The sequence below is a fragment of the Sycon ciliatum genome, chromosome 12 (assembly GCF_964019385.1).
Source record: "Sycon ciliatum chromosome 12, ocSycCili1.1, whole genome shotgun sequence".
NCBI classification, from domain to species: Eukaryota; Metazoa; Porifera; class Calcarea; order Leucosolenida; family Sycettidae; genus Sycon; species Sycon ciliatum.
Genome location: NC_088654.1, coordinates 9,686,934 through 9,713,730, shown reverse-complemented (window position 1 = coordinate 9,713,730; position 26,797 = coordinate 9,686,934). Strand labels below are relative to the sequence as shown.

General features: G+C 48.1%; 3 protein-coding genes across 6 annotated transcripts in view; 2 read left to right on the top strand and 1 right to left on the bottom strand.

Moving 5' to 3' along the window:
• The first annotated feature begins 3,227 nt into the window (after positions 1 to 3,227).
• LOC135827973 (uncharacterized) lies at positions 3,228 to 8,927 on the top strand. The gene has a single exon (XM_065340410.1). It carries the CDS (start codon positions 3,228 to 3,230, stop codon positions 8,925 to 8,927), a length of 5,700 nt encoding a protein of 1,899 aa, XP_065196482.1.
• Positions 8,928 to 9,758: 831 nt separating this feature from the next.
• On the top strand, positions 9,759 to 18,857 carry LOC135828537 (uncharacterized). Of its 4 annotated transcripts, none has more exons than XR_010555699.1 (6): positions 9,759 to 10,484; positions 11,404 to 11,532; positions 14,409 to 14,939; positions 16,588 to 16,659; positions 16,857 to 16,941; positions 18,013 to 18,857. XR_010555699.1 is itself a non-coding variant. In XM_065340980.1 (6 exons), exons 3-6 carry the CDS (start codon positions 14,921 to 14,923, stop codon positions 18,185 to 18,187), a joined length of 351 nt encoding a protein of 116 aa, XP_065197052.1. In that variant the 5' UTR covers positions 9,763 to 10,484; positions 11,404 to 11,532; positions 14,409 to 14,920; the 3' UTR covers positions 18,188 to 18,857. The 4 variants fall into 4 exon arrangements, 2 of the variants coding, with proteins under 2 accessions (XP_065197052.1, XP_065197051.1); XR_010555698.1 differs by having other exon boundaries at positions 16,854 to 16,941; XM_065340980.1 differs by having other exon boundaries at positions 9,763 to 10,484.
• Positions 18,858 to 19,627: 770 nt separating this feature from the next.
• The window catches only part of LOC135828464 (uncharacterized), a 21,468-nt gene continuing 14,298 nt past the window's right edge, over positions 19,628 to 26,797 (bottom strand). The window contains exons 5-6 of the mRNA XM_065340914.1: positions 21,276 to 21,374; positions 19,628 to 20,211 (exon numbers count right to left, since the gene is read on the bottom strand). Coding sequence (XP_065196986.1) covers positions 20,036 to 20,211; positions 21,276 to 21,374 — 275 coding nt within the window. The 3' untranslated portion in view covers positions 19,628 to 20,035. The remainder of the gene's footprint in view (positions 20,212 to 21,275; positions 21,375 to 26,797) is intronic.

Genomic DNA, 26,797 nt, shown 5'->3' with positions numbered 1-26,797 from the left:
CATCACTAACGTCACCGAATCGACCTACACTCTTTCAGTTTGTGCGAGCACAGCGGCACACTTCCGGCCGTGTCATGCCCCAAACGATGATAGCATCCGACGGTACGGTCGCCACGTCCCCCAAGAGCATAGCTGATGTTCTGAACACTCAGTTTACCTCATTTGGGCTACCTGATGATCCTTCGTGGCGCATTCCCCCTTTGTCCCAGTCGCCTTTCATATCTGTTCCGTTCCGTACAATCACTGTCACTACGTTTCAAGTTCGGAAATATCTGAAGCGCCTGAAATGTGGAAAGTCTCCCGGCTCAGATGGGATCCCGAATGAAGTGCTGCAGTCTCTTGCACCATCAATAGCCTATCCTCTCGCCATTATTTTTAATATGTCATTTCGAACTGGTACATTCCCACAGGATTGGAAATCCGCCATCGTGACACCGCTTTACAAGAATAAAGGCTCCCGTGCTTGCCCGGCAAACTACCGCCCCATCTCTCTGCTGCGCACAGTTTCCAAACTTTGTGAGCGTATTGTATTCGATTCCCTCTACCTGCACATCGCTCCGGCTCTCTCACCAGCTCAGTCGGGATTCTGCCGTGGTGACTCAACTCAATACCAGGTGACTCGACTTGTCCAAGACATAGCGACAAAGAGGAACTGTGGGGAGCACGTGGGAATGGTGTTTTTCGACTTGGCTAAGGCATTCGACACCGTTTGGCATCGTGGCTTACTTGCCAAGTTGAAGGTCACCTTCCGAGTGGAGGATGCTGCCTTGCGTTGGATATCCTCGTATCTGTCTGCTCGTTCTCAGGCTGTTCGCTTGTTCTATTTATTGTCTGATCCCCTCCCTGTAACGTCTGGAGTGCCCCAAGGTTCCATTCTGGGTCCTTTGTTATTCTTGCTTTACGTTAATGACCTACCTTCAGTTGTCCCCGATGTTAGTTTGTATGCGGATGACACTGGCCTTATCTGTTCTGATTCCTCCCCTGCACAATTACTCCTTACCATGCAGCATCGCATCAACAGCACTGTCATGTGGATGCAAACGTGGAAACTCCAGCCCAATTTAGACAAGACAGAAGCCATGTATATTTCTTCATCCCCTCCTGATCAACCATTATTCTTCCCTGAATCGACTATGCCTATCCGTGTTGTTACTCAGCACAAACATCTAGGTGTGATGTTTGACTGCAAACTCTCTTGGGCTGCACATGTCAACTGTGTATGCAAGCGAACCAGTTCAGCCTTAGGGGTACTACAACCACATTGCACTCATTTGCCCATCCAGTGTAAACTATTATTTTATCAGTGCTATATTCTCCCTATATTCGACTATTGCGATACCGCTTGGTGTGGCCTTTCTGACACAACTCTGAGCCAATTAGAAGTCCACCATAGATTTATACTTAAAATTCTTTACAACAAGGATCGATGTTTTCCTTCGGATGCCCTTTATCGACTTGCACGCACTTCTCCTCTCTCCGTTCGTCATAAGCACCATCTCTGTACACTGGTTCATAAGATATTTCTTCATAAAACCCCTTCACACATGATGAAGTACAATTGGTTTTCGACAAGCTCAACCCGTAACGCGCTCACCCTGCCTCTTGTTAAGTCAGCCCAGTATCTAAAGTCCCCTCTGTTTTCCGGCTACTCTCATTGGTTATCATTACCATACGGTCTGAAAACTTGTTCTTCTATTGGTCAGTTTAAAGATCTACTATCACAACTGAACTAGACGCAATAATTATCACCGAAGAACATTCTCGAATACCTGGGTGATGCACGAATTTTGATAGTGCTCACTTCCGTTAATCGTTTTTCTTTGTAATTTTCCATTCATCTTCTGCTTTAATTCATATTTGCTTTGTTTTCCTAGCTTACTATTGCCGTGGCTGGCTCAACGCCCTTGTCTCAGGGGATTCTGTCCCTGCATTAGCTATGCTTGTCACATGCTATGAGATTGTGTCTAATAATAATAATAACACGTGACTCACTTTTTCTCATTTTTGCCAACACGTAACCCACTTTCGGTCAGTTTTCTCACACGTGACACAAATTTTGGAGCAAAAAGGGAGCAAAATATCGAGTGGTCTAGCAAAATGAAAGCAAAATTTCGACGATGCACGAGCAAAATTATGCCGCAAAATATCGAGATTCAGCTGGCAAATTCGGGTCAGCACTAAGGCCAAGGCGCGTAGCGCCGAGGCCTGCGCCCGCGGCCGTACGCACGAGGCCTTGATGAAGGCGAAAAGTCCTGCCAGACCTCTGAAGATGGTGTTTCGGGTTTTGTCTTTCGCTTTTCTGGTATAAAAGCAAGACACGTATAGGGGTGGTGGTCGGGGACGTGGTGGATTCAGCTTGTGAGTTTCAGCTCCTTCAGCTTGTGAGTTTCAGATCCGTCCGCTTCTCATGGATGGGATGATCCTTGTGAGTTTCAGCTCCTTCAGCTTGTGAGTTTCAGATCCGTCCGCTTCTCATGGATGGGATGATCCTTGGTCCATGATCTTTCGCTTCCTCAAAATTATCAGAAAAGTTCGGCAACTCGTCAACTCCTTTTTTTAGTACCGCTACATGTAGAACAGAAAGTGGAAAACTGATCGCGATGTTTGCCACTTATTTCAGCTCTTTTATGCTCTTTCGCTTATTCACAACTATCGTAAAATTTCATCTCCACTCACGACAACAAGAACTTGAGTTGAAAACTGACCACGATGTGTAGACACTTTTCATGTTGCCGTTTTCGGACAGGCTGTTTCCAGGTACCAGAGCATTGTCACGACGTTGACATGATGTTCAACGTCATGAGATTATTTGCAGTACACGTCATAGTTTGTGTTCTCTACCCCGGTTTGTTTCCGCGTTCCCACACCGAAGCGGGGCCGCGTGTTTATTATTTCTACTGACTCACTCGCCTCTTGGCGACTTCCTCCATGTTTTTTCCTCCTTTTTTGCTCTGCGCAAGCGCCTTGCGCTTTAGTCGTCGTCTTCTTTCAGTTCACAGCAAGAACAATAATTTTACCTCTTGTGCAGTGTCAGTCAAATTCAGTCAAATCAAGCTCTCCCGATCCCAAGAAACTGTCTGGCGTGTGCACAAAGTGGTGCCGAAACCCGGGACATGAACCGCACCGGAGCTCGAAACGAGCCGTGCGTACCATTCCAATCTTGAGAAAGATAGACTCGACTCAAATAATTTGTAAGCAGCTTGCCCGATTTGGGTCGTCGAGCTAACATGCCGAAGAGAGCAGTGACGACCGGCACGCAGATCATGCGCCGGGCCAAGATCGCGCAGCTGCAAGGATCCATCGACGAACTCGTCAAAGAGGCCGAACTCCTTTTATCGAAGGAAGGAGGTCAAAGGGCCGACGAGTTGTCGCCAGAACACGTGGACTCGGATCCAAAAAAGCTAAGTACACTTGTGGATTGTATTGTTGAAGAATTGTACGCATATGATGAGGCGTGTGATGCATTGGCCAGTGTTTTGGACTCGGAGACTCTGGAGGGTTCAGATGAGGCTCTGCAAACGGAGATCTGCGATGTGGTTGCGTATTCGGTACGCATCAGAGGGTCAATTGTTGAATGCAAGCGATCTCCGCAGTACAGAGCCCAGACGAACCGTCCAGAAGCTGCTACTACTAGTACTAGCTCACCAAGTAGCACCAAGAGTACGGGCAGTGCGGGTATCAAACAAGAAACTAGTATGGTTGATTTGTCCAGCATCCAACAGTCAATAGGAGATCTTGTTCGTACGCAGTCTATTACACATAGTCAACACCAGCAAGTATTACAGTCGCAAGAGGATCTAATCAAACAACACCAACTAGTCGTACAACACATGCAAGCATCATCACCTCAACCACAACCAGCTCCCACAAGTTCAGTCAATTTGCCCAAATTTGAAATACCAACATTTTCTGGTGATTTCCTGAAATGGGCTGAGTTTCACGATATGTTTGTTGCGTCTATTGATGCGAATCAAGGGTTGTCGGGTGTCCAGAAACTGTCGTACCTAAGAGATCACGTAACGGGTTTGGCTCGGGATGCCATAGCTGGCTTGCCCATATCAGATACCAACTACACAACCGCGCTTGACATTCTCCGCAAACGTTTCGGGAATGATCAGCTTCGCGTCAATGCACACTACACGGCAATCATGGACTTACCGCCTGCGTCCAACGCTACTCCATCTTTGCGTAGGTTGCACGATGCGTTGGAGGTGCACTTGCGAAGCCTCACAGCGCTTGGTGAGAATGTTAATCAGGCGGTGTTTGTGTCAATGATTACGAACAAATTGCCACGCACCACGCTAGCGGCTTTGGAATTAAAAAAGGGGCCACAATCCTGGACCGTTTCGGACTTGCGCGCTGCAGTAGCCAACTTCATAATAGCGAATGAAGCAGCAGATCGCCTCAGCCAGCCACCGAAAAAATCGCACGAATCACCATCTGCCAGTGCGTCCGGTCAATCTCTTGTTGCCTCAGCTTCAGCTACTTCAAAAGCGAAGCCCAAGAGAGTGTGTGTTTTTTGCAGTTCGGAGGCACATTTCTCTGACGAATGCAATAAGTACACTACAGTAGAAGCGAGGAAGAGCGTAGCTAAACAAAGGTGTTTCAAGTGTTTGCGATCAGGCCACTCCGTGCACGATTGCTCTAGCAAACGGCGGTGTTTCTATTGCCACAATCCTGCACACCACAGCAGCTTGTGTCCAGATAAATTCACTGCCGCATCCACTCAGAGGCAAGCTTCCACTATGAGCCCGAATGCTCAGTCCTTCAAACCCAAGCCTGCCACGAGCACGGTCGCAAACGCCGATCACCAGATCATGATGCAAACTGCTGTGGCACCGTTTCTCTCCTCCAAGCTGAAGCCGATCAATGGCCGTATTCTCTTTGATACCGGCTCCACCAAGACATACATCACGCAAGCTTATCGAGATCAGCTCGATTTGCCCACAATCGGAAATGAAACACTCTCCTTGGCTACATTTGGGAACAACAAAAGAAAAAGTACCGTGTACGCCAAGGTGAGTTTGACCATGCAGTGTAAGGATGGGTCCACTCGTGCGATTCAGGCCAGTGTACTTCCGAACATAACCGCTCCAATTGCGCGATGTCCACTTGCTTCTTCTTTTCCTCTTCTACAGTCTCTGCCACTTGCAGAACCGCTCTCCAGCAGCGCAGAGCCCATGGTCGTAGACGTCTTGATTGGTCTCGATCACTATTATGATATTATCGGCAAGGACCGCACCGAACTAAGCGGTGGTCTGGTCTTGCTCGACTCCGTTCTTGGTTTTATCTGTACCGGCAGTCTGCCTGTGCCTGCCACCACAGAGGCGCAGTCATGTCTTGCTCATCAAACAGACACGGACCCTGAATTCGACCTCCGTAAGTTCTGGTCGACAGAGAGCTTGGGTACTTTTGACGATATGTCGTCGCAAGATCTTGTGGGCGAGCGCTTCGCCAACTCCATCTCCTTTGCCGAGGGTCGGTACGCGGTGAGTTGGCCCTGGAGGGACTCACATCCTCCTCTTCCGACAAACTACGGTCTGGCTTTCGGTCGCCTGAAGGCACAAGTGCGTCGCCTCGAAGCCCATCCGGAACTTCTTGACCAGTACGATACCGTGATTCAAGACCAGCTTGACAGGGGCATGATAGAAGATGTTCCTCGTGGTTTTACAACCAACCAGATTCACTACCTTCCACACCATTCAGTACTCAAACCTACTGCTACTACCACGAAGCTGAGGGTAGTGTATGATGCGTCCGCAAAATGTTCCGAAAAACTCGCCAGTCTCAACGACTGCTTGCACGCTGGCCCCAATCTTGTTCCAGACCTTTGCGGTATTCTTCTTCGTTTTCGTCTTTCTCCGGTAGCCATAAGTGGAGACGTAGAAAAGGCCTTTCTGCAGATTGGTCTGCACTCACATGATCGTGACGTGACCCGCTTCCTATGGCTGCACGATGCATCCAGCTCAGCTACTCCAGACAACATACGACAACTTCGTTTCTGTCGTGTTCCGTTTGGCGTTGTCAGCAGTCCATATCTCTTGGCTGCCACTATTCAGCATCATCTTAGCGCTGCTGATACAACAGATTCCGACCTAGTGTCTCGCAATATTTACGTTGACAACCTGTTCCTTGGTGCCAACTCTGGGACGGAGGCGATTGCTATCTATGATGCCACGAAGCGCCTCTTCAGTGTTGCGTCTATGAATGTTCGCGAGTGGTCTAGTAATTCTGCAGAGTTTCTTAGCAGCATTCCAGAACCAGACCGAGCCAAGGGTACTATCCACAAGTGCCTCGGTATGCTGTGGGATACAGAACATGATACTCTACATATTGCACCTGTCAGTGCCGTATCCAAGTCGGCCACAACGAAGCGGAGTATCCTTCGACATACTGCCCAATTCTTTGACCCCCTTGGTCTCCAGTCTCCTGTTCTTGTTGGTGCGAAGATTCTGCTTCAGGATCTTTGGAAGCTGAACGTCGGCTGGGACGACGACCTTCCACAAGACATCATTTGTAGATGGTGTGATATTGCGGCTCAACTTGAACTTGCTGCATCAACGAAATGTCCACGATTCATCAGTGCACCACGTGCCAGCGACGCTCGGTTTTCTCTCCACGTCTTCAGCGACGCATCTGGGCTGGCTTACGGTGCCGTTGCTTACCTTACTACTACGTTTGACGATCAACACACGTCGAACCTTCTAATCAGCAAGTCCCGTGTTGCACCTGTTGCTTCACCTACCATTCCACGTCTGGAATTAATGGCCGCGCTTCTCGGTGTTCGTCTGATCCAATTCGTCCGTCGGGAACTTCCGCTCACTTTCTCCTCTACCTTTCTATGGTCAGACTCCACCACAGTTCTCCATTGGCTGGCCTCTTCTGACAAACTACCTGTCTTCGTCAACAACCGTATTGATGCCATTCGTGCGGTTCCCGATGTTGCCTATCGCTATGTCCGCTCTGCCGACAATCCCGCCGACTTGCCTTCACGCGGTGTCTCTGTTCCTTCCCTTCAAGCCAGCTCGCTATGGTGGCACGGTCCACACTTCCTTGCCACTGCTGACCATCACGCCGAGCCAGCACTTGATCACCATGTCAACGTTGCCGCTGGGGAGGGTCCTTCAAGCACTTCGGAGATACCTGCACCTGTATCACACCCAACAGAGTCCACCGGTCCAGACACTGAGCTTGCACACGAAATGAAAAAAAAGCCTGATGCGCATCACGAACAAAAAAAAACATGTGATGAACCACCATTTGGTATTGATTGTGCCAGGTTTTCGTCTTTCAGTGCCTTAGTGCGTGTTTCTGCTCTGTGTTTGCGGTTTCTCTCCAGGTTGAGACCACAAGGCGGCAAGTCCTTCGGGGTGGATTCTAGTTGTAACTCAGAGGTCAAGGTAGCCAAAATCATGTGGCTACACCATGCACAACAGAATCTGTCAGACGTCAGTGCTGTCGAAAATTGTAAGAAGCACAGCCCGAAGGACAAGCTGCGGCTCTTCCTCGATGAGAACCGCCTCATCAGATGCAGAGGACGCTTGGAGAACGCCGAACTTTGCTATCAAGCAAAGTATCCAGTACTGATTCCCCAAACGCATCCCATCACCCAGCTCATCATCAACGATTGTCACCTGATGACGATGCATGGCGGCGTTGCACACACGCTATCAAGACTGCGTTACGAGTACTGGTTACCACGAGGGCGTGCAACAGTGAAGTCATTCATCACTAAGTGCCTGACTTGCCGGAAGCACCACGGTGGTCCATACCGCACCCCAGATATGGCCCCGCTTCCATCTGCCCGCGCAACAAGATCTATCCCGTTCACCCATGTGGGACTAGATTACTTCGGTCCTCTGCTCGTCAAGCACCAGCCAAGTACCAAGAAGGTATGGGTCCTCCTAGTGACATGTATGGCAACTAGAGCTGTCCATCTAGAACTGGTGGCAGACATGACCACAGAGGAATTCCTGCTAGCGTTCCGCAGGTTCGTGTCGTTGCGTGGTTGCCCTGAAGAGGTAGTGTCTGACAACGCGCCACAATTCATCCTAGCTAAGTCTGTTCTGGATGTGGCCTTTGAAGAAATGGCAACGAGTGATGATGTCCTGTCGTACATGTCGAGGACTGGTGTGAAGTGGCACTATAACCCACCGATCTCACCTTGGATGGGTGGTTTCTACGAGCGTCTCGTTGGAACAGTCAAACGAAGCCTGAAGAAGGTCGTTGGCCGCGCGCTCCTCACTGTGTCGCAACTGACTACCATTCTCATGGAAGTGTCAGCAGTCGTCAACTCGCGTCCACTGGTGTACGTGGACAATGACTTGCAGGAGATACTCACCCCAAGTCATTTTCTGTGCCTGTCCGCAACTACTGGTGGCGTGCAACCCACTGCTGATGACGGCGATCCGGACCACATCGAAGTTCCGACTGCAGCTCAGAATCTTCTCTCTGTCTGGAAGAAGGGTCAACGAACATTGGACCAGTTCTGGCGTGTCTGGCGAGACGACTACTTGGCTGATCTCCGCAACAGTCACACTCGGAAGCTCCGACAGGCACGCGTTACCGCTTCAGAACAGCCAGCCGTTGACGATGTTGTACTAATAAGGGATGACATGCCCCGTGGCTCATGGCGACTTGGTCGCATTGTCGCTCTCCATACAAGCAAGGACATGGAGATACGTTCCGCAACCGTCATCACTGCAGAGAAGACAGAGCTCAAACGACCCCTGTCTCTCCTGTACCCTATCTGTCCTGCTGCTAACTCCGAGGCTAACAACAACAGCACCGCTCCGGACACACACACCACTGGCCAAGCCGATCTGCCAGTTCCAGCAGCTGTTGCTCCACCCAGTCGTCCACAACGTGCTGCCGCTAAGAAGCAACGTCAGACGCTTCGCCAGTTAATTGGCAGCGAACTTGTTTAGTTGAATCAGCTAGACAGTTGGTAGTTCACATCTGAACTCTCTCTTTCTCTCTCTCTCTCTCTCTCTCTCTCTCTCTCTCTCTCTCTCTCTGTGTGTGACGGTCTACTCTCTTTCACCCTTGCGTAATATATGCACTTATTGTGTTTTGTTTCCACGTTACTTTGTTACGAATTATCTCCTTTTCTCTGCATCTCTTGCGGGGGAGTGTCACGACGTTGACATGATGTTCAACGTCATGAGATTATTTGCAGTACACGTCATAGTTTGTGTTCTCTACCCCGGTTTGTTTCCGCGTTCCCACACCGAAGCGGGGCCGCGTGTTTATTATTTCTACTGACTCACTCGCCTCTTGGCGACTTCCTCCATGTTTTTTCCTCCTTTTTTGCTCTGCGCAAGCGCCTTGCGCTTTAGTCGTCGTCTTCTTTCAGTTCACAGCAAGAACAATAATTTTACCTCTTGTGCAGTGTCAGTCAAATTCAGTCAAATCAAGCTCTCCCGATCCCAAGAAACTGTCTGGCGTGTGCACAAGCATGTTCACAGTCGAATGTGAGGTGCGAACTGAGCTGACAACGAAAAACTGCCACAGACCCCTGCAGAGCTAGGCTGACAGAGTACGGGGTGCCATTGACGACGGGCTTTATTGCTACCGTATTTTTCCGTATCCATTGACCACGGGCTTTATCGGCTCATCAAGGCCACCGCGGGAACGTCGCTCATTGGCTACAACCATAGAAACGGTACGGTAAAAACCTGAATGCAGCCGTAAAGTCCTGCCAGACCTCTATGATCGTATGATTGTCTACTTCACTACTTGAAGAGCAGCTTGGTTTCTTGGTTTTTTCACGACTTCTGCCAAGGTCTGGGCTGTGGCCTTGCATTTTGAAGAGCTCTGCATGCAAGGAAAGAAGCGCCACAAGCTTCGGGCGCAGTGTATGGATGCACGTCGAGCGGCAGAATTTAGCTATCTCTACTGTCAAGAGGAGGAAGAGCTGAAAACTGGGTCTGGAGAAGTTCACTCGAGGAGCAGCACATGCGTACATCAGCGCCTTTCCAAGGCCAGTGACCCCAAGTAAAATTGATACTGAATTGTGTCAGCACCTGATGGTGGTATGACCTATTCCTAAACTAGCCTACTTTGCCTGTTAGTGAACAGTGGAGCAGAATACTACCAATTCTGTCACAAGCCGTGGCAAGATATGGGATCGTACCGTTGTGCTGAAGGTGTGCGAGCTGGGCTGCAAGGCGGTTGCTGCAGTAGATCGCGATGCGGCCCAAGTGAATGCATGATTCACTGTCTGGATACCATGTTATTGGATATGACTGCGCTGTTAGACATATTATTCTGACCTGACAAGTACTGGGTGAAAGATGAGGAGGCACCGACGTGCAGATACTGCGGTGATGAGTTTACACTGACCAATCGGCGTCATCACTGTCGTCTGTGCGGCAACATATTTCATGGTGGGGAGTGCGCACAGAAGGCGGGCCAGTTTGAGGTGTGGGTGTGCAGGTTCTGCTTCGAGTACCACACTATCTACAAGGGCCCCATGCAGGGTGGTGAGTAGCAATTGCAGTGCATTCCCTTGCAGTGTTGTGCCCGATCCCCCAGCTGCACAGCAGGAGTGATGCTAACATGTACCAGCCGTCAGTAATCATAGGAGCATAATGTTATGTGAGGATAAAAGTATCGTAAAAAAAAGAGAGTAAATTATCGTGTCCGTTTCCGAAGGGAACTCACGACGGTCGCTAACACCAGCTAAACTCTAGTACGTTAAAATGCCATGAGAACACCCCACGGCCGCCACCCTGTCGTGGCCGTGTTTCGGAGGCAGGGTCCTGTCTGGAGGCCGTCATGCAACACACACCCTGTATACACAACACATGCTGTGCAGTCAATCCATACTCCGTTTGCCTTCGAGCACCCAGTCTCGCAAAAAGAGCCTTGATTTTACAGCCCAGGCAACTTAGGAAAGGGAAATCGTATGGCAGACCAAACTTAGTTTGTACGGTGTGAGAGCCTTAGTGTACAAAGGTCACAATTGGCATGCTCTTGTGTGGAGCTCGCATCTGTTCAAAGGTAAATTGAGTACGGATTGGATGCACAATGTGCAATGTGTGAACACGGTGTGTGCTGTATGACCTCGAGATAGGACACCACCTCCACAGTACGAGCACGAAAGGACGAGGTGGTGGGATGCTCTTGCGCTACTTTATGATGCTGCTCTCTGCATGAAAATACCAGGTCCCAGGAGTGACCTGGTTACTTACCAACGACATTCCAACTGCACCCCGGTTTACTTGATTGCTACTATGACGGTGTGCCGTCGCCGCTGTGCATGCGTATGTGCATGTGTATGTGTGTGCATGCATGTGTGTGCATGTCTGTGTGTGTATGTGTGTATGTGTGTGTGTGTGTGTGTGTGTGTGTGTGCGCGCGTGCATGGAACATGTGTTGTCTGTGTGTCTATCTACACAGGTTGTGTTATAACAAAGTACACTAAGGATCTGGAGAGGAACCACCAGAGACACTTCTGGCTCTCCAGTGACGGCCGAGAGCTCATCTGGAAGGAAGTGGAGTCGCGCTCCCGTCCAAGCAACATAACAGGTATGTGCCTATGTGGCGTTGTGCATGCTGCTGGTAATACCCCGGCCTCTGTGTAGTGAGGGCCTGGGGTGAGTACTGCTTCTGCTGTTGCTGCTGCTACTGCTGCTGGTAGCCATACACTGCTTAGTGGCTGCTGCTGCTGCTAGAATGTGCTGCTCTCCACTCTTTGTTGCTGGTGCTGCATACCACCGCAGTGCATGCTGGTGACTTTCCTGAACAGCAGGCTCACGTTCTCCTGACCATGGATCCAAAGATCAGTGTTCACAGGCAATGAATCACGAGAATTGGGATACAGGGGTATGATGCCCTACACATGTACTGGTCCCAATCATGTAGCGGAGTACAATGGTGCTGCAATTGGTGCACGAGTATGTAATGCGCCCTGTAGAGCGCTCTCTGACATTTTTTTCCAGTTTTGAATCTCATGATATTTGTGTGGTATGTGTGTGCAAATTAGAAAATTAAAGAAAAATGAAAAATAGCGATTCATTGGCCAGAAAAGCCACTTCAACCAGCCGTATTGTGTAGAGCAGGCTAAATTAATGGTGGTCAATTCATCAGCCTTGCAAGCTGTTGAATGGTGTAATCCCAGCACAAGTTGCTATGTCAACCATAGCGTGTTCGCTATCCGGCATCGTTTCGGCGATGGGCAGGTGTGTGTGTGTGTGTGTGTGTGTGTGTGTGTGTGTGTGTGTGTCTCATATTGGTGGTCAATTCTTCAGCCTTGCAAGCTGTTAAATGGTGCAATCCCAGCACAAGCTGCTATGGCTTCTGCTGTAGCATCGCTATCATCGCCTCCGGCGATGGGCGTCCAATGGTCCAATGGTGTCCCATATGGTGCAGTGGTATGTGCAGTCGTTTTCTAATCGAGAGGTTGCGGGTTTAATTCCCGACGATTATGGTCGCACACGTCTTTCTTCTCTTTCTCATTCTCCTAGCTCTTCTTTCATTCTCCTGGGTGGTTACCAACAGCCAGTGTATGCCGGAGTATGTGGTGTGGCGTATGTGTGTAAAAAATTAAATAAATAAATGAAAAAAATGAAAAATAGGGATTCACTGGCCAGGAAAAGCCACTTCAATCAGCTGTGTGATGGATACCAGGCTAAAAATTAGTGGCGGTCAATTCATCAGCCTTGCAAGCTGTTGAATGGTGTAATCCCAGCACAAGTTGCTATGTCTAACATAGCTGTGCGCCATCATCGCTTCCGCGATGGGCATGTGTGAGGTCTGAGGTGTGTGTGTGTGTGTGTGTGTGTGTGTGTCTGACTTTTCTTTCATTCTCCTGGGTGGTTACCAACAGCCAGTGCATGCCGGAGTATGTGGTGGGATGTGTGTGCCGGGAAAAAAAAAGAAGACCAAAAATAGGGATTCACTGGCCAGAAAAAGTCACTTCAAATAGCTGTATGGTGTAGACCAGGCTGAATAGTGACGGTCGATTCTTCAGCCTTGCAAACTGTTGAATGGTGCAATCCCAGCACAAGTTGCTATGGCTTCTGCAGTAGCATTGCTATCATCGCCTCCGGCGATGGGCGTCAGAAGGTCAAAAGGTGTGTGTGTTTGACTCTAACATAGTGGTGAAACGAATATTCGAATATTCGTTCGGTTTGTCACGTTCGAGTATTCGTTACGGCACTTCGAATGCACTGCATGTACATGCATGCACGCCGAACACAGTAGAGTGCAGTGTGTATAGCCTGCCCTGTGATTTCGTACTGCATGCGCAGATGTATGCGCATACTGGACTGCCAATGTTGCACGTAACATGTATGAACTTTGAAGTAGCCTGATGTGGCAGTACGTTTTATGTGGCACTATCGTTTGTCATGCCTAAGGCCATCATTTTTTATATCTATGTTTCGCGTCAGTTCAACTTCCAGAATCATATGCGAGAGGTGGAAAGAAATAAAAAGTTGCAAAATAATAAAAAAAGATTATCAGAGGTGTATAGCACTGTACATACTACATAGCCTATTGACTATTGTCAATAGCTCGTGCATGGTGTACATTCGAAAGAAAAATTGTACATCGAAGCACAAATCTGGGTTATCAGCAAGAGAAGATATTCACTTTGGACAGAGGAGGCAACCGTTGGTGCCCATGCTTCGTTGGATTATTGTACTCAGCCTTCAGCAGCGGTGCAAAGACCTCCGAAACGACGCATCCTCTCAGCTTGAGGCGATCGATGCGGTCTGGTGTAAGCTCAAAGAATTCAGCTCGCAGATGCAGAACAAACGATCTATCAACGCTGGCCTCGAGGCCATTTCTGAATCCCAGCTTCGGCGTATGCAACCAGTCCACACTGATGACTCGCACGATCGTACACTCACTGTGCATGTTCGATTTTTTTTATTTTTTTCAGAAAAAAATCAAAACGTATGCGTGCGGACGACGCGAAACATAGATATAAAAAATGATGGCCTAATATAGTGTAATAATAGTGGCAATATCCAATCAAATGACAGAGAGGAGAGCATGACTTGTGATGTCACCTGTGTTGCCAAAAGAATATTCGTTTGCTCGTTAAGCCAAAGAAGATTCGGCTACTGGGTTTTGATATTCGTTTCACCACTAGACTGTGTGTGTGTGTGTGTGCGTGTGTGTGTGTGTGTGTGTGTGTGTGTGTGTGCGTGTGTGTGTGTGTGCGTGTGTGTGTGTGTGCTTGTGTGTGTGCTTGTGTGTGTGCTTGTGTGTGTGCTTGTGTGTGCATGTGCATGTGTATGAGTGTGTACATGTGTGTGTACATGCGTACGTGTGTGCATGTGTGTGTGTGTGTGTGTATGTGTACGTGTGTGTGTGTGTGTGTTTGTGCGTGTGTATTTGTGTGCATGTGTATGTGTGTGCGCGTGTGTGCGTGTACGCCTCTGCCTCTTCATCAGCTGCACCAAAGAAGAAAATCATCACAACTCCCACTGTGCTTGTGGATGAGAAGACGGGGATTCGTCTGGGCACCTTCATCTATATGTTATTAGGTGAGGGTGAGCCTCAGAAACGGTGGTTGGATCGAGCGAGCTGGACAGACATATACCTGCTCTACGTAAGCTGGAAATCCGACGTGACTGTACAGCTCCAGGGGCACGTCTCAGAAACGTTTCGATACGTATTCTATGCTAAGTCGACATGGACTTCGTCGCGTAACCACATGGCAAAGCTTGGACATCAGTGGGAACTTGAGCAGAAATGGCGTTTCGAGTACTTTGTCATTTTTGACGAGGACGTACTACTGGGGTATCGGGCGCCGGAGATCCCCACGAAAGTAGTGCTGGATTTCCCGAATGATGGCAGCATTGCACAAGTTCAACGAAGTTCTTCTCCGAGATCGGCCCATGAAAGCGGGAGTCAGCTTCAACGAATTTGACTGGAACAAGAAAAATCTGCGTTGCCAGAGCCAATGTCAGGCGGACAACTTGGTAAGGGCATATCATTGCTCAGCAAATTGTTTTCTGGAGCCATACACCACACACTTCGATAAAACAAATTGGTGGCTGTCTGCTTACATTCTAAACATGTACATCTCGGCTATTGGTCCTGAATACTGTGCCAGTTACAATGAAATAGTGTGTGTGTGTGTGTGTGTCCCCATATGGTGCAGTGGTATGAGCAGTCGATTTCCAATCGAGAGGTTGCGGGTTCAACTCCTGACGATTATGGTCGCACAATTCTTTCTTCTCTTTCTCATTCTCCTAACTCTTCTTTCATTCTCCTGGGTGGTTACCAACAGCCAGTGTATGCCGGAGTATGTGGTGTGGCGTGTGTGTGTAAAAAATAAATTAATATTAAAAAAAAATGAAAAATAGGGATTCACTAGCCAGGAAAAGCCACTTCAGCAAGCAGTGTGGTGTATACCAGGCTAAAAATTAGTGGCGGTCAATTCATCAGCCTTGCAAGCTGTTGAATGGTGTAATCCCGGCACAAGTTGCTATGTCTAACATACCTGTTCGCTATCATCGCTTCCGCGATGGGAATGTGTGAGGTCTGAGATGTGTGTGTGTGTGTGTTTGACTTTAACTTTAATAGTGGCGAAACGAATATTCGAATATTCGTTCGGTTTGTCACGTTCGAGTATTCGTTACGTCACTTCGAATGCACTGCATGTACATGCATGCACGCCGAACACAGTAGAGTGCAGTGCGTATAGCCTGCCCTGTGATTTCGTACTGCATGCGCAGATGTATGCGCATACTGGACTGCCAATGTTGCACATAACATGTATGAACTTTGAAGTAGTCTTAGGGCCGGGTTCCACTGCGGCTCCGCTGCTCCGCGGCACTTGGCTGCATGCAGCGGAGCAGCGCGGTTCCACTGTCACTCGCCATTCGCGGTACCGCGGTCGTGGTCCACACTTTTTGATGACGTTTCACCTGCCTGCGCGCGCGCAAAATCAAACAAATCCTCGTGTTCTGGCCTGCGCAACGAATTAAAATTTGAATTTTAAAATTCTGGCGTACAAAACAATGCAAAGTACGGGAAACAGGTCGAGCCACGACCGCGGCTCGCAGTTTTTGGTCAAGAATCGTAGCAAAAGCTCGCGGTGAGCCGCGGACTCGCTGCTCCAGCTCGAGCCGCGGTCACTATGGTAATGATGACGTTTCAAGCCGCGAAAGACGAGCAGCGGGACAGCGGAGCCGCAGTGGAACCCGGCCCTTATATGGCAGTACGTTTAGTGGCACTACCGTTTGTCATGCCTAATAAAGTGTAATAATAGTGGCAATATCCAATCAAATGACAGAGAGGAGAGCATGACTTGTGATGTCACCTGTGTTGCCAAAAGAATATTCGTTCGCTCCTTAAGCCAAAGAAGATTCGGCTACTGGGTTTTGATATTCGTTTCACCACTAGACTGTGTGTGTGTGTGTGTGTGTGTGTGTGTGTGTGTGTGTGTGTGTGTGTGTGTGTGTGTGTGTGTGTGTGCATGTGTGTGTGCTTGTGTGTGCATGTGTATGAGTGTGTACATGTGTACGTGTGTGTGTGTGTGCATGTGTACGTGTGTGTGTGTGTTTGTGAGTGTGTACTTGTGTACATGTGTATGTGTGTGTGTGCGTGTACGCACGCGTGCAGGTTCTACTGTTCATAACCTCCGCTTGGCTGACGTAACGCGGATACAAGCCAGGGGTCCACCAGGACTGGAAAGTGAGAAGCACAAATAGGGAGTGGCTCATAGTTGTGTCCTTTGCCCTATGACATGAATGTAACGAAGATGAAGTCATGGTGCAAGTTCGGTCTTCATCTCCTTTCCCCTTTGTGCTTGCAAGTCTTCATCATAATTATGACATGATTGTGTCATGGTGTTGTGGATTCGGTGTGCGGTATGTACGGCTAACCAGCAGGTTACGGCCACTGTTATGCGTTTCAAGTCATCACCGGCGAACGAGCATTTGTGCTGGAAGCTGCCAACGTCAAGGATTATAACATGTAAGTGCTTGGCGCGTGCATGCGTACGCCGAGGAAATCTGCCACCAATTGAGTGCCATGCAACTACTAGTAACTGTTATTGTAATTCTGCAGGGTATGTACCGTAAAGTACCGCCAGAGCGCCCCACCATCTCATCCTTTCGTGGTCGTATTGTGGAGGTGGTCTGCTGTCTGTAGCTCATACGACATGAACCTTGTACACATATTGCACGTTTTGCAGTCAATCCGTACCTTCGAGCGGACACAAGCTCCACACAAAACCCTGCCAAGCGTGACCTTACATTAAGATTCTCACATCGTACAAACTTCGTTGCACTCTGCCATACGATTTTCCTTTCTCAGGCTGTAAAATCAAGGTGAGGCGCTCTCGCGAGACGGGGCGCTCTGGCGGTACTTTACGGTACTAGTAACAATCGCAGCTAGTCAAGTCTGACCTGCAGCAACCGATCAGCATTGTGCCCCCCCCCCCCCCCTCCCAAGTGCAGTCGGACTGACCGCAGTGTTTCCAGCACTGGTGCATGGTAGCTTATCCACGGTGTTGATTTCGCTTGCTGCAGTCCTGCCTCATGGTACTTGCACCTCCAGCCGCGTAGTGAATGTCAGCGGGCGTGTGCTAATATGGGCTTGCTGGTACTTTTTTATTGGAATGCAAAGCTACTTCGAAGGTTGGCGATGCTGGACATCTGCAAGGGAACAGGGCAACATAATGTGTCTATTGTTTCTATTGCTGCAGTGAGTTTGACTGTGCTTACAGTCTAGTGGTGGTGCATCAGTCTAGTGGTGGTGCATCAGTCTAGTGGTGGTGCATCAGTATAGTGGTGGTGCATCAGTATAGTGGTGGTGCATCAGTATAGTGGTGGTGCATCAGTATAGTGGTGGTGCATCAGTATAGTGGTGGTGCATCAGTCTAGCGGTGGTGCATCAGTCTAGTGGTGGTGCATCAGTACAGAGTCGGTGGTTAGCGTACTAGTAGTTGATCATAAGCTTCCGACCATGCAATCGTGAGACATCTGCACAATTTTTTTTTTTATTGCGACATTTTTCCTGACATCTTTTGTATACATGCTGCAGCTGGACGGAAGGACTCAAGTGTGCTGTGTACGTCAGCCAAGCGCACCAAAGCCTTCAGGGGCGGCAGCTGGAAGATCGTGCAAGACGACACGCCAAGCGCTCGCGTGACAACCATCGGCAGTTGATAGCGGATCGAGTGCGAGCGCGCCAAAAACGAATGAAGAAGTCTGGCTAGATACTAGATAGCATAGCCGAACATGGTCAGGACCTTCTCACAGGTGCATGTTGAAGGATTTCGGTCTTCCCAATGTGAGTAACCGCTATTCGGTCTTGTATGAATTAGGGTGTAGGAAACGTTCCTGGCGAGTCAATCGACTCGGTTTTCATTCGATACAAGTTGATGGTAGAGAATCCTATGGCTTGATACACACCAGTGACAACAGCAGTGTCTTTCTTGACTCTTGAGATGTACCGGTCACATGCTCATGCTCCTCTGCATAAAAATGAGCTTATAAGTTAAAATTGGACAGAGTTTACGAAGTATTAGGGAGTTTGCGCTGTTGCAATGCTTCGAGTTGATTTCTTGGATCCATCACAGTAACAGCATTGTTAGCATTTCAAAGTAAATTCATAGTCCGTTCCCCTTGCATATTCAGCTCGGTCGTGGTAGTCTTAGGGAAGTGGGTTTGATTACTTCACCATATTGCACTAGACTTTCCTGAACAATGGTGATAAAATAATAATTTAATGATAATCGGCCTATATCTATATCTTTTCATTAAAATGCATTTGCTGGTTAAGTTTGTATTCATTGCAACCACAATTTTAGTTGTAACATTTTAGCCCGTAATAATATTTTGCCTTTGATACCAAGCCCGTAATAATATTTTGCCCTTGATACCAAGTCCAAGCATTAAGGCCGTGATCGTTTGGTCGGATCCAGATCCAGATCCATCGGATCCACTGGATTTGCAATGATCGATTGGTCGAATCCGGATCCTCCAGATTTGGATCCGAGCAACCCTGCTCCGGGAGCAAGGTTGACTGGATCCATCGGATCCAAATGTGACCTTTGTGCGTATATGGCGGGTAAAAATCATTTTTTGTACTCATTGTCGTACGTCTAGTGGACTTTTGCCTTTTTGGGTGACCTGTCAGCGCCATATTTACTTCGTCAACATGGCAACAGCCAAGGTCCGAAAAAAAGTGTTCGGTTGATTCTGAAGGATCCAACGGATCTGGTTGTGATCTGGAGGTGGTTGATGATTCGATGTGCGTGTGGGTGACCTGTCAGCGCCATATTTACTTCGTCAACATGGCAACAGCCAAGGTCCGAAAAAAAGTGTTCGGTTGATTCTGAAGGATCCAACGGATCTGGTTGTGATCTGGAGGTGGTTGATGACTCGATGTGCGTATGTGTGTACGTGTGTGTGTGGGGGGGGGGGGGGGCAGGAGACAGAGACACAGAGAGAGAGAGAAATTAGCAATGCTTGACTGGGTTAAAAAGATATAAAATATATAATTAGTAATTAGTACATAAATTTGCCAAATTAGGCTATGATCGTTTGGTTGGATCCAGATCCAAATCTCTGCTCTTCATGGTAAAAGCCATAGTAGCATGGATTAGATTTGGGGTTTCTCCGGCCACCAGGGTGTTTTGTGGATCAGGAAGTGCTAAAAGAAGAAGAAGCTTACTACTCCTTGATTGTGATTGATAACACTTGGGATGGATTTAAATTCCGGCCAATGAAAATATCGGAAGGTTTCAAGTGTACCTGAAACTAAAATGATAGTTAATCACACCAAAACTATCAATTCAAGGCAACAAAAAAGGGCACAATGAATATCAGAGAGCTGTACGATCCACAATGTGATGTGGGTTGTGTGACAAATAATTCAGTTTTGTCACATCACGACGGTACGCTCCAAGGGGATTCACGGTACGCTCAAAGGGAAGAACAGGAGCAGCTTCGGGGCTGCCTTAGGACGTAATCCTGACCACCATTGAATGCACACTTCAGAATGGCTGCTGAAACACCATCGTGTTTAGCACATGACCTTGACGGTCAGCTGCTCAACAGCACTACCTCTGCAGCATGCTCAAGCAGTGCGACAATCGTCCAGTCAGAGCTGCTCCAATGGTGCACAGAAGCGCGGTTGCCTTACTCTGCCTGAGCTGCAGCTTGATTTGGCTGTTGTGTTGCGTCAGCTGTTGCGCCGGCTGCCGTTGGCTCCCCCACAGTCTTGAAGTCGGCGAGTCTGAAGCAAGTATACGGGTATAGAAATGTAACAGTTGCAGTGAACAACATTGTGACTAGTGGAGGCAGTTTTTGATTGATCTGGCCCATACCATAGTCTTTCCTGTATGATATGGAGGGTACTAGTCACATGACCTCCTCAGCAGCAAACACGTGTATGATATGGAGGGTAGGCCTAGCCCAAATTTGCTCGGGGCGCTTCGATATTTTGCCGGCAAATTTTGCCCGATCACTTTCTATATTTTGCTAGGCATTGCCTTTCGTTTCCGATATTTTGCTCCATTTTGCTCCTGCTTTGTGGCAAAAATGGCTTCGAATGAACCGTCTACTTTGGTAAAAGTGGATGGTGACTCTGATGAGGAAAGCAAAACTTATAATGGTGTCAGTATTACGGATTTGGTAGCATGATTTCAAAGTTACGTACCACTGACAACCTGCACGAGCTATTTCAGCACGACGTTGGCCCAATGAAACCAAAGAAATTTGAATAAAATTGCAAAACACACCCGGATCCTCTGTAAATTCGATATTTTGCTCGGAATTTGCCAGCAATTTCTTTTCGTTGGAAAATTCGATATTTTGGTGGAAGAATTGCCGGCAAATTTGGGCTAGGCCTAATGGAGGGTACTAGTCACATGACCTCCTCAGCAGCAAACACGTGTATGATATGGAGGGTACTAGTCACCTGACCTCCTCAGCGGCAAACACGTGTATGATATGGAGGGTACTAGTCACCTGACCTCCTCAGCGGCAAACACGTGTTGGTGTCCAGCAAGTTGGTCCGGCCAGGGCTTGACCAAGCGGATTGATTCCGCTGGGCTTGCGAACTGCGTAACTGACTACTGTCCACTGGTTCTTACATAGCAAGAAGAGCAGCGTGGCGAGGGAATAGGGGTTGTGCAACATTGCAAAAGAGGCCATGGTGGACAGCCTGCGGATTCGCGCTACATATACAGCATGGATCAGTACTGTATAGAGAATGTGCAGGCAGTTGCACACTCTTGGGGGTATATACTCTTGCCAATATCAATATCATTGTCAACATCAGCATGATCAAGAACTTACTACAATACAAGTTGTCCTTGAATTGCTTGAGGTTGCAGGCGACGCAGACAAGACGTTTCAGGGCAGAGGTCTTGCGAATGAGCTGGCACACATCCGGATCTAGATACGTCCGGTTGTGTGCATGTGAACACAAGCAAACGTGCACACGTATACACACACATGCACGTACACACACGTACACACGCACACACATACACACACACACACACACATGTGCACACACAGACAAACAAATTAGGATCTGCCCGGTATGTCAAAGAATCGTATTGAGTACTCGAGCACTCGTCCGTCAGCTAGGGTTATCGTTAGCGAGTGTGCTCGATAAGAGATCGCTAGTGGTATGCGTCTACGCACGATCATTGCATGCCTGGAAAGTGCGTAAGTGCAGACTACTGACACTATTGATACTGTTACTGTGCATCACTAGTATTAGACACCCATAGCAAACAACGGTAACGCTATTTTTTTACGGTACTCGTACCTTGATCATCCAAATAGCGTTGAAGCTGCAGCGTAAAAACGTTATGGGGGCTGGTTTATCGTTGTGACCAACGGTACGTGTTTCGGCCAAATATTGCATAGTCCGTACGCATTTCACCTTGTATCGCGTATATGGTGACATAAATGGTTGTACTGCGCGAAATAAAAGCTATTCTTGTGGCAACAGCGTACTAAAAATAGCGTGCATCTTGCTAAAGGTCGAATCCAAATCACGGTATTTTCACCCTTACGGTAATACCGTTACAACATAACGTTTTTCGCTAAGGGTGTCTATTGAGTGCAAGTTGCGACGAGTCAACAAGTGCCCCATGCCTGTAGTGACTAGCGTGCAACAGTAGCTTTTTGATTGTTTGTCCTGCACTTGCTTGCAGTGCAAACTGTCATTCCGTCAGTTGAACTTCAATACTGCAGTCTTCCTACCACACCAAGAGTGCAGTAATCTATCTACGATACTGCTCGTGTTCACACTTATAGATTGTATTTGTATTTACGGATTCTCCACAGGCATTTATAGCCTAAATCGAAGGAGTCTCCGTAGATGAAGTTAAAGAGTACAATGCAATTGAAATGTGACACTTTCAAATGAAACACTTACGCAAGCCAGCTCGTGGTGGATCAACAACGGCGACCAGGTTGGGGTTGCGGCCGACGGGTCCATGACAAATTCTGCTTTGCCACAGATAAACTCAGCATTGGTGATGCCTGCCAGCATGCACATAAACATCATGTACACGCACACACACACAGACAAATCACCACTACCACCATTGGACGCCCATCGCCGGAGGCGATGATAGCGATGCTACAGCAGAAGCCATAGCAGCTTGTGCTGGGATTGCACCATTCAACAGCTTGCAAGGCTGAAGAATTGACCGCCACCAAGAGTACATAACCCAAGAGTATGCAACTGTGATTATGGGTGCATGCGTGGCGCGCTGCCTTCATTACGTAACTTGCCTTCATCACGCTCTGAAAGCATGCATTCAAACTCTCAATTTCTCGCACGAGCCCATCCGTTTTTGCTCGATTCGTTCCAGTACCTACACAATCTCTGAATTCTGGCACGTGAATTCCAGTTCCGTACGAAAGTTCATTTCAAACTAGAGGGAAAGTGCGGTGTTTCATTTTCCGCAGTGCGCGGACTGCAGCTGAATGATGTAATGAAGGCAGCGCGCCGCCCGTTTGGCCCATAGAAAAGAGATCACAGTTGCATACTCTTGGGTTATGGACTCTTGCCGCCACTATTCAGCCTGGTCTACACCACATAGCTATGAAGTGGCTTTTTCTGGCCAGTGAATCCCTACTTTTTGGTCTTTTTCATTTTTTCACGCACACACATCACACCACGTACTCCGGCATGCACTGGCTGTTGGTAACCACCCAGGAGAATGAAAGAAAAGTCAGGAGGAGTCTGAGAAAGAGAAGAAAGACATGTGTGACCATAATCGTCGGGAAATGAACCCGCAACCTATCGATTGGAAATCGCTGCACATACCACAGCACCATATGACACACACACACACACACACACACACACACACACACACACACACACACACACACACACACACACACACACACACACACACACACACACACACACACACCTTGACCTTGATCTTGCCCATTGCGTACGCAATGATAGCGAATGTCGGAAAGTTCAAGTGAGAACACGAGCGCAGAACTTGGCATGTCGTTTCAGGTCTCCTGGTCGACGAAATGGGCGTCCACAGACACATAGAAGAGGATCAGGAGCGGGCCGTGGCGGTGGGGTGCTACTCGCAACTCGTCTCCAGCCGGGACGATCTTGGCAACTCTCAAGCCAGGTGGTCACGCCGAGGTCCGCCAGGTCAGTCGACACCACATCTCGCCACCTACACACACGCACGCACGCACGCACACACACACACACACACACACACACACACACACACACACACACACACACAGGCACACACACACACATCCGCACATACACACACACGCACGCACACACACATGCATGCACACAGACAGACAGATACAAGTACACACACACACACACGCATGCACATGTGCATACACACACACATATACACACACGTACACACACGTACACACAGACACACACACACACAGACACACACACACATCCGCACATACACACACACACACACGCACGCACACACACACATGCATGCACACAGACAGACAGATACAAGTACACACACACACACACACACACACACACACACACACACACACACACACACACACACACACACACACACACACACATGCACATGTGCATACACACACACACACACATATACACACACGTACACACACATAGACACACAATGTAAAAAAACGAACGATACACGATGCACGGTGCGATGAAACTACAAGACAAGCAAAATGTTGCTTGATCTCTTCCGGCACACTTCCAAGATTGGCACGGTGTATTAACATTTCTGGACTACTGTTCCATAGGTCTAACTCTTGCTGTGGCTGTATTTCCTGTCAATTGCCACAGCCGGTCTCTATCTAACAGCTTCAAGATGATTACAATTGTACAGTCATGTAGAGGGGACGGTTTCAAATAGGACACTGGTTGCAAACCGGAACGGACTCAATATTCACTTTCTCTCTTGGTATTTTGATTAGAAAACATATGTCACAGTGAGACTACGATGTGTTATACTCCGAGCCAAAATTTCATGGCTCTGCGATGACCAGAAGCGCCATATCAAGCAGGTGAGTTTTTGGCGTGTTGCTTCGCACCTGGACTTGAGTTTTACGACTTTCGAAAAATCAACTTCTTGTCGCAGGTAAACAGTGGCTCGCCTCTCACCAATAAAGCACCGCATACCAATCAAAACTAATGGAAGCACACACAAGGCTTATTGTTACTCTGTACTGGCCGTCGTGGAGCGATAGCAATTACCTAATTTCAGACCCAGAGTGAATTTGACGTGCACTCTAAAACGTGTCCGGTTTGGAGCCACCTCTGATTTGAACTTTTTTGAAGCGAAAAATTGGGCAACTTGGAGGCAATGGGTCAACACAAAGGAGTGGCTCAGTTCGATTGACTCTGGCCCCAGAGCAAACTTCAACATGCCAGTTTCCTTCCACAAACATATTTCGAGTGAAAAATCAACGCTGATGATCGGTTTGGGTCTACACAAATTTGGCTGTCAAAGCGTCCCGGTATCGAGCCGTCCCCTCTACATGTAGCCAATCAATCAGCCAATCAGCCAACCAATCAGCCAATCAGCCAGCTACAGTCCATTCAGAAAAAGATGATATCCTAGCTTTTGGCCATAAATGGGTCAAATTTGGAGTTTTTGTCACAATTTTTTTGGCAATCCCCAATGGAATGCTCTTCCAATTGTGTTTTTGAAGTCTATTTCTCCAAAAAGCAAGTCATAACAAGAATAGGATTTCGGCCAGGTTTTGCCCCCAAAGCACTGAGTTGGGGAAAAACCATGAAATTCCAACCCGTGCACTCCACTTGCAGAACACAGTCCATCCTCAAGCGTGCAAAAAACATATCTCTGCCACTAATCGAGACTTACACTGATTTTTGCGCTTTTGGGCCCAAATAAGTCTTGATGACGGCAAAAAATAATTGTCAACTGAATACGGAAGTGAACGAATTTGGTCGAAAGTGTCGAACCACCTTCATGACGAGCAACCGTTTGTGGCCACTGTTTGTGAACTTGGAGCTTGTTATGGTGTTTGTCGGCAGGAATTTTTTTATGGCGATCAGGAAACGTTTTTCACATCGAAATCAGTGGTTACCCTTTGAAATTGAGATGTTCAAACAGCGAATTTTCTACGTCGAAATGAAGTTGGAGCACCATCGAGTTTGATTATTCCGATTTCCTTGGTGGGCTAAGGTAAGGGTAATTAACAGCTAGACATAAAAATCTCACCTGTTCATGCCCTGTATAATCCAACTTCGACCTTCAAAGTGGGCGTACTCAAGCAACATAAATCATACATGCCGTATACATAAACCTTTGAAGGGAGCATGAAAACACGCACACGCATAGCTGTGTATACATGTACATTGTAGACCCTAGTTTGTGTTCCTCTGTGTGTCTCGGTGTGTCGTCAATGCTGTATTCGACAACCGTAAGCATAAGGAGAAAGTTGCCGCTGTACGCGCTCTTGTGTGTAGTATGTGTGCCGCGTTCAGTTGCTGTCTAGTATGAGATATCGGTACATGTAGCTGGGCTGGTGGTGTGTATTGCCTTGATGTGGATCACCTAACTCGTGGCCTTCTAAAGCCCGTTGAAACGCATGCCGTTTCAGATGTATGGTCTCGTGTTGTGTGTGTGTGTGTGTGTAAGTGTGTGTGTGTGTGTGTGTGTGTGTGTGTGTGTATGTGTGTGTGTTGTGTGTGTGACTGTGTGTGTGTGTGTGTGTGTGTGTGTGTGTGTGTGTGTGTGTGTGTGTGCATGTTTGCGTGTGTGTGTCAAAATGCATGCCGTTTCAGATTTATGGTCTCGTGGTGTGTGTCTGTGGTAGGGACCGGTGGATTCTGCTCGAAAAGGTGGCAGATTCTGCTCGAAAAGCAGTGAAATTGGCAGAACCATACAAACCTTATGGCGGGCAATTCCTCGAATTCTGCTCCATTTCTTTATCCACATACCAAACATGCATGAAACTTACCAGAAAAAGTACCGAATTCTGCCAATTTTCTGCCGGCAGAATCCGCCGGACCCTAGTCTGGGGGGGGGGGGGGGTGGTGTGTTTGTGTGTGCGCGTGTGTGTGTGGGTGTGTGAGTCTGTCGCGCTCACAATATCTCGTCTTCTGCTTATGAAGCTACATGTACATGTATGTGTTATTTGTAGGAGATTACAATGTAGAGGTGATTGCCTGCTTTGCGTTCCTCTCTGCTTGGTCTGCATTATCAATTTATCAGTACTGGTTTTTGCTCTTCACACGTACACGTACCCCCCCCCCCCCCCCGCACATAAACAAACACACACACACACACACACGCGCACGCATGCTTATGGTATACGGTTTC

Bases quoted from the DNA above. Each gene is read 5' to 3' on its own strand.
- LOC135827973 (XM_065340410.1), top strand. From the start codon at position 3,228: ATGCCGAAGAGAGCAGTGACGACCGGCACGCAGATCATGCGCCGGGCC.
- LOC135828537 (XM_065340979.1), top strand. The intron at 16,660-16,853 runs GTGAGAAGCACA...ACGGCTAACCAG, and splicing joins GGGTCCACCAGGACTGGAAA to CAGGTTACGGCCACTGTTAT. The intron at 16,942-18,012 runs GTAAGTGCTTGG...TACATGCTGCAG, and splicing joins AACGTCAAGGATTATAACAT to CTGGACGGAAGGACTCAAGT.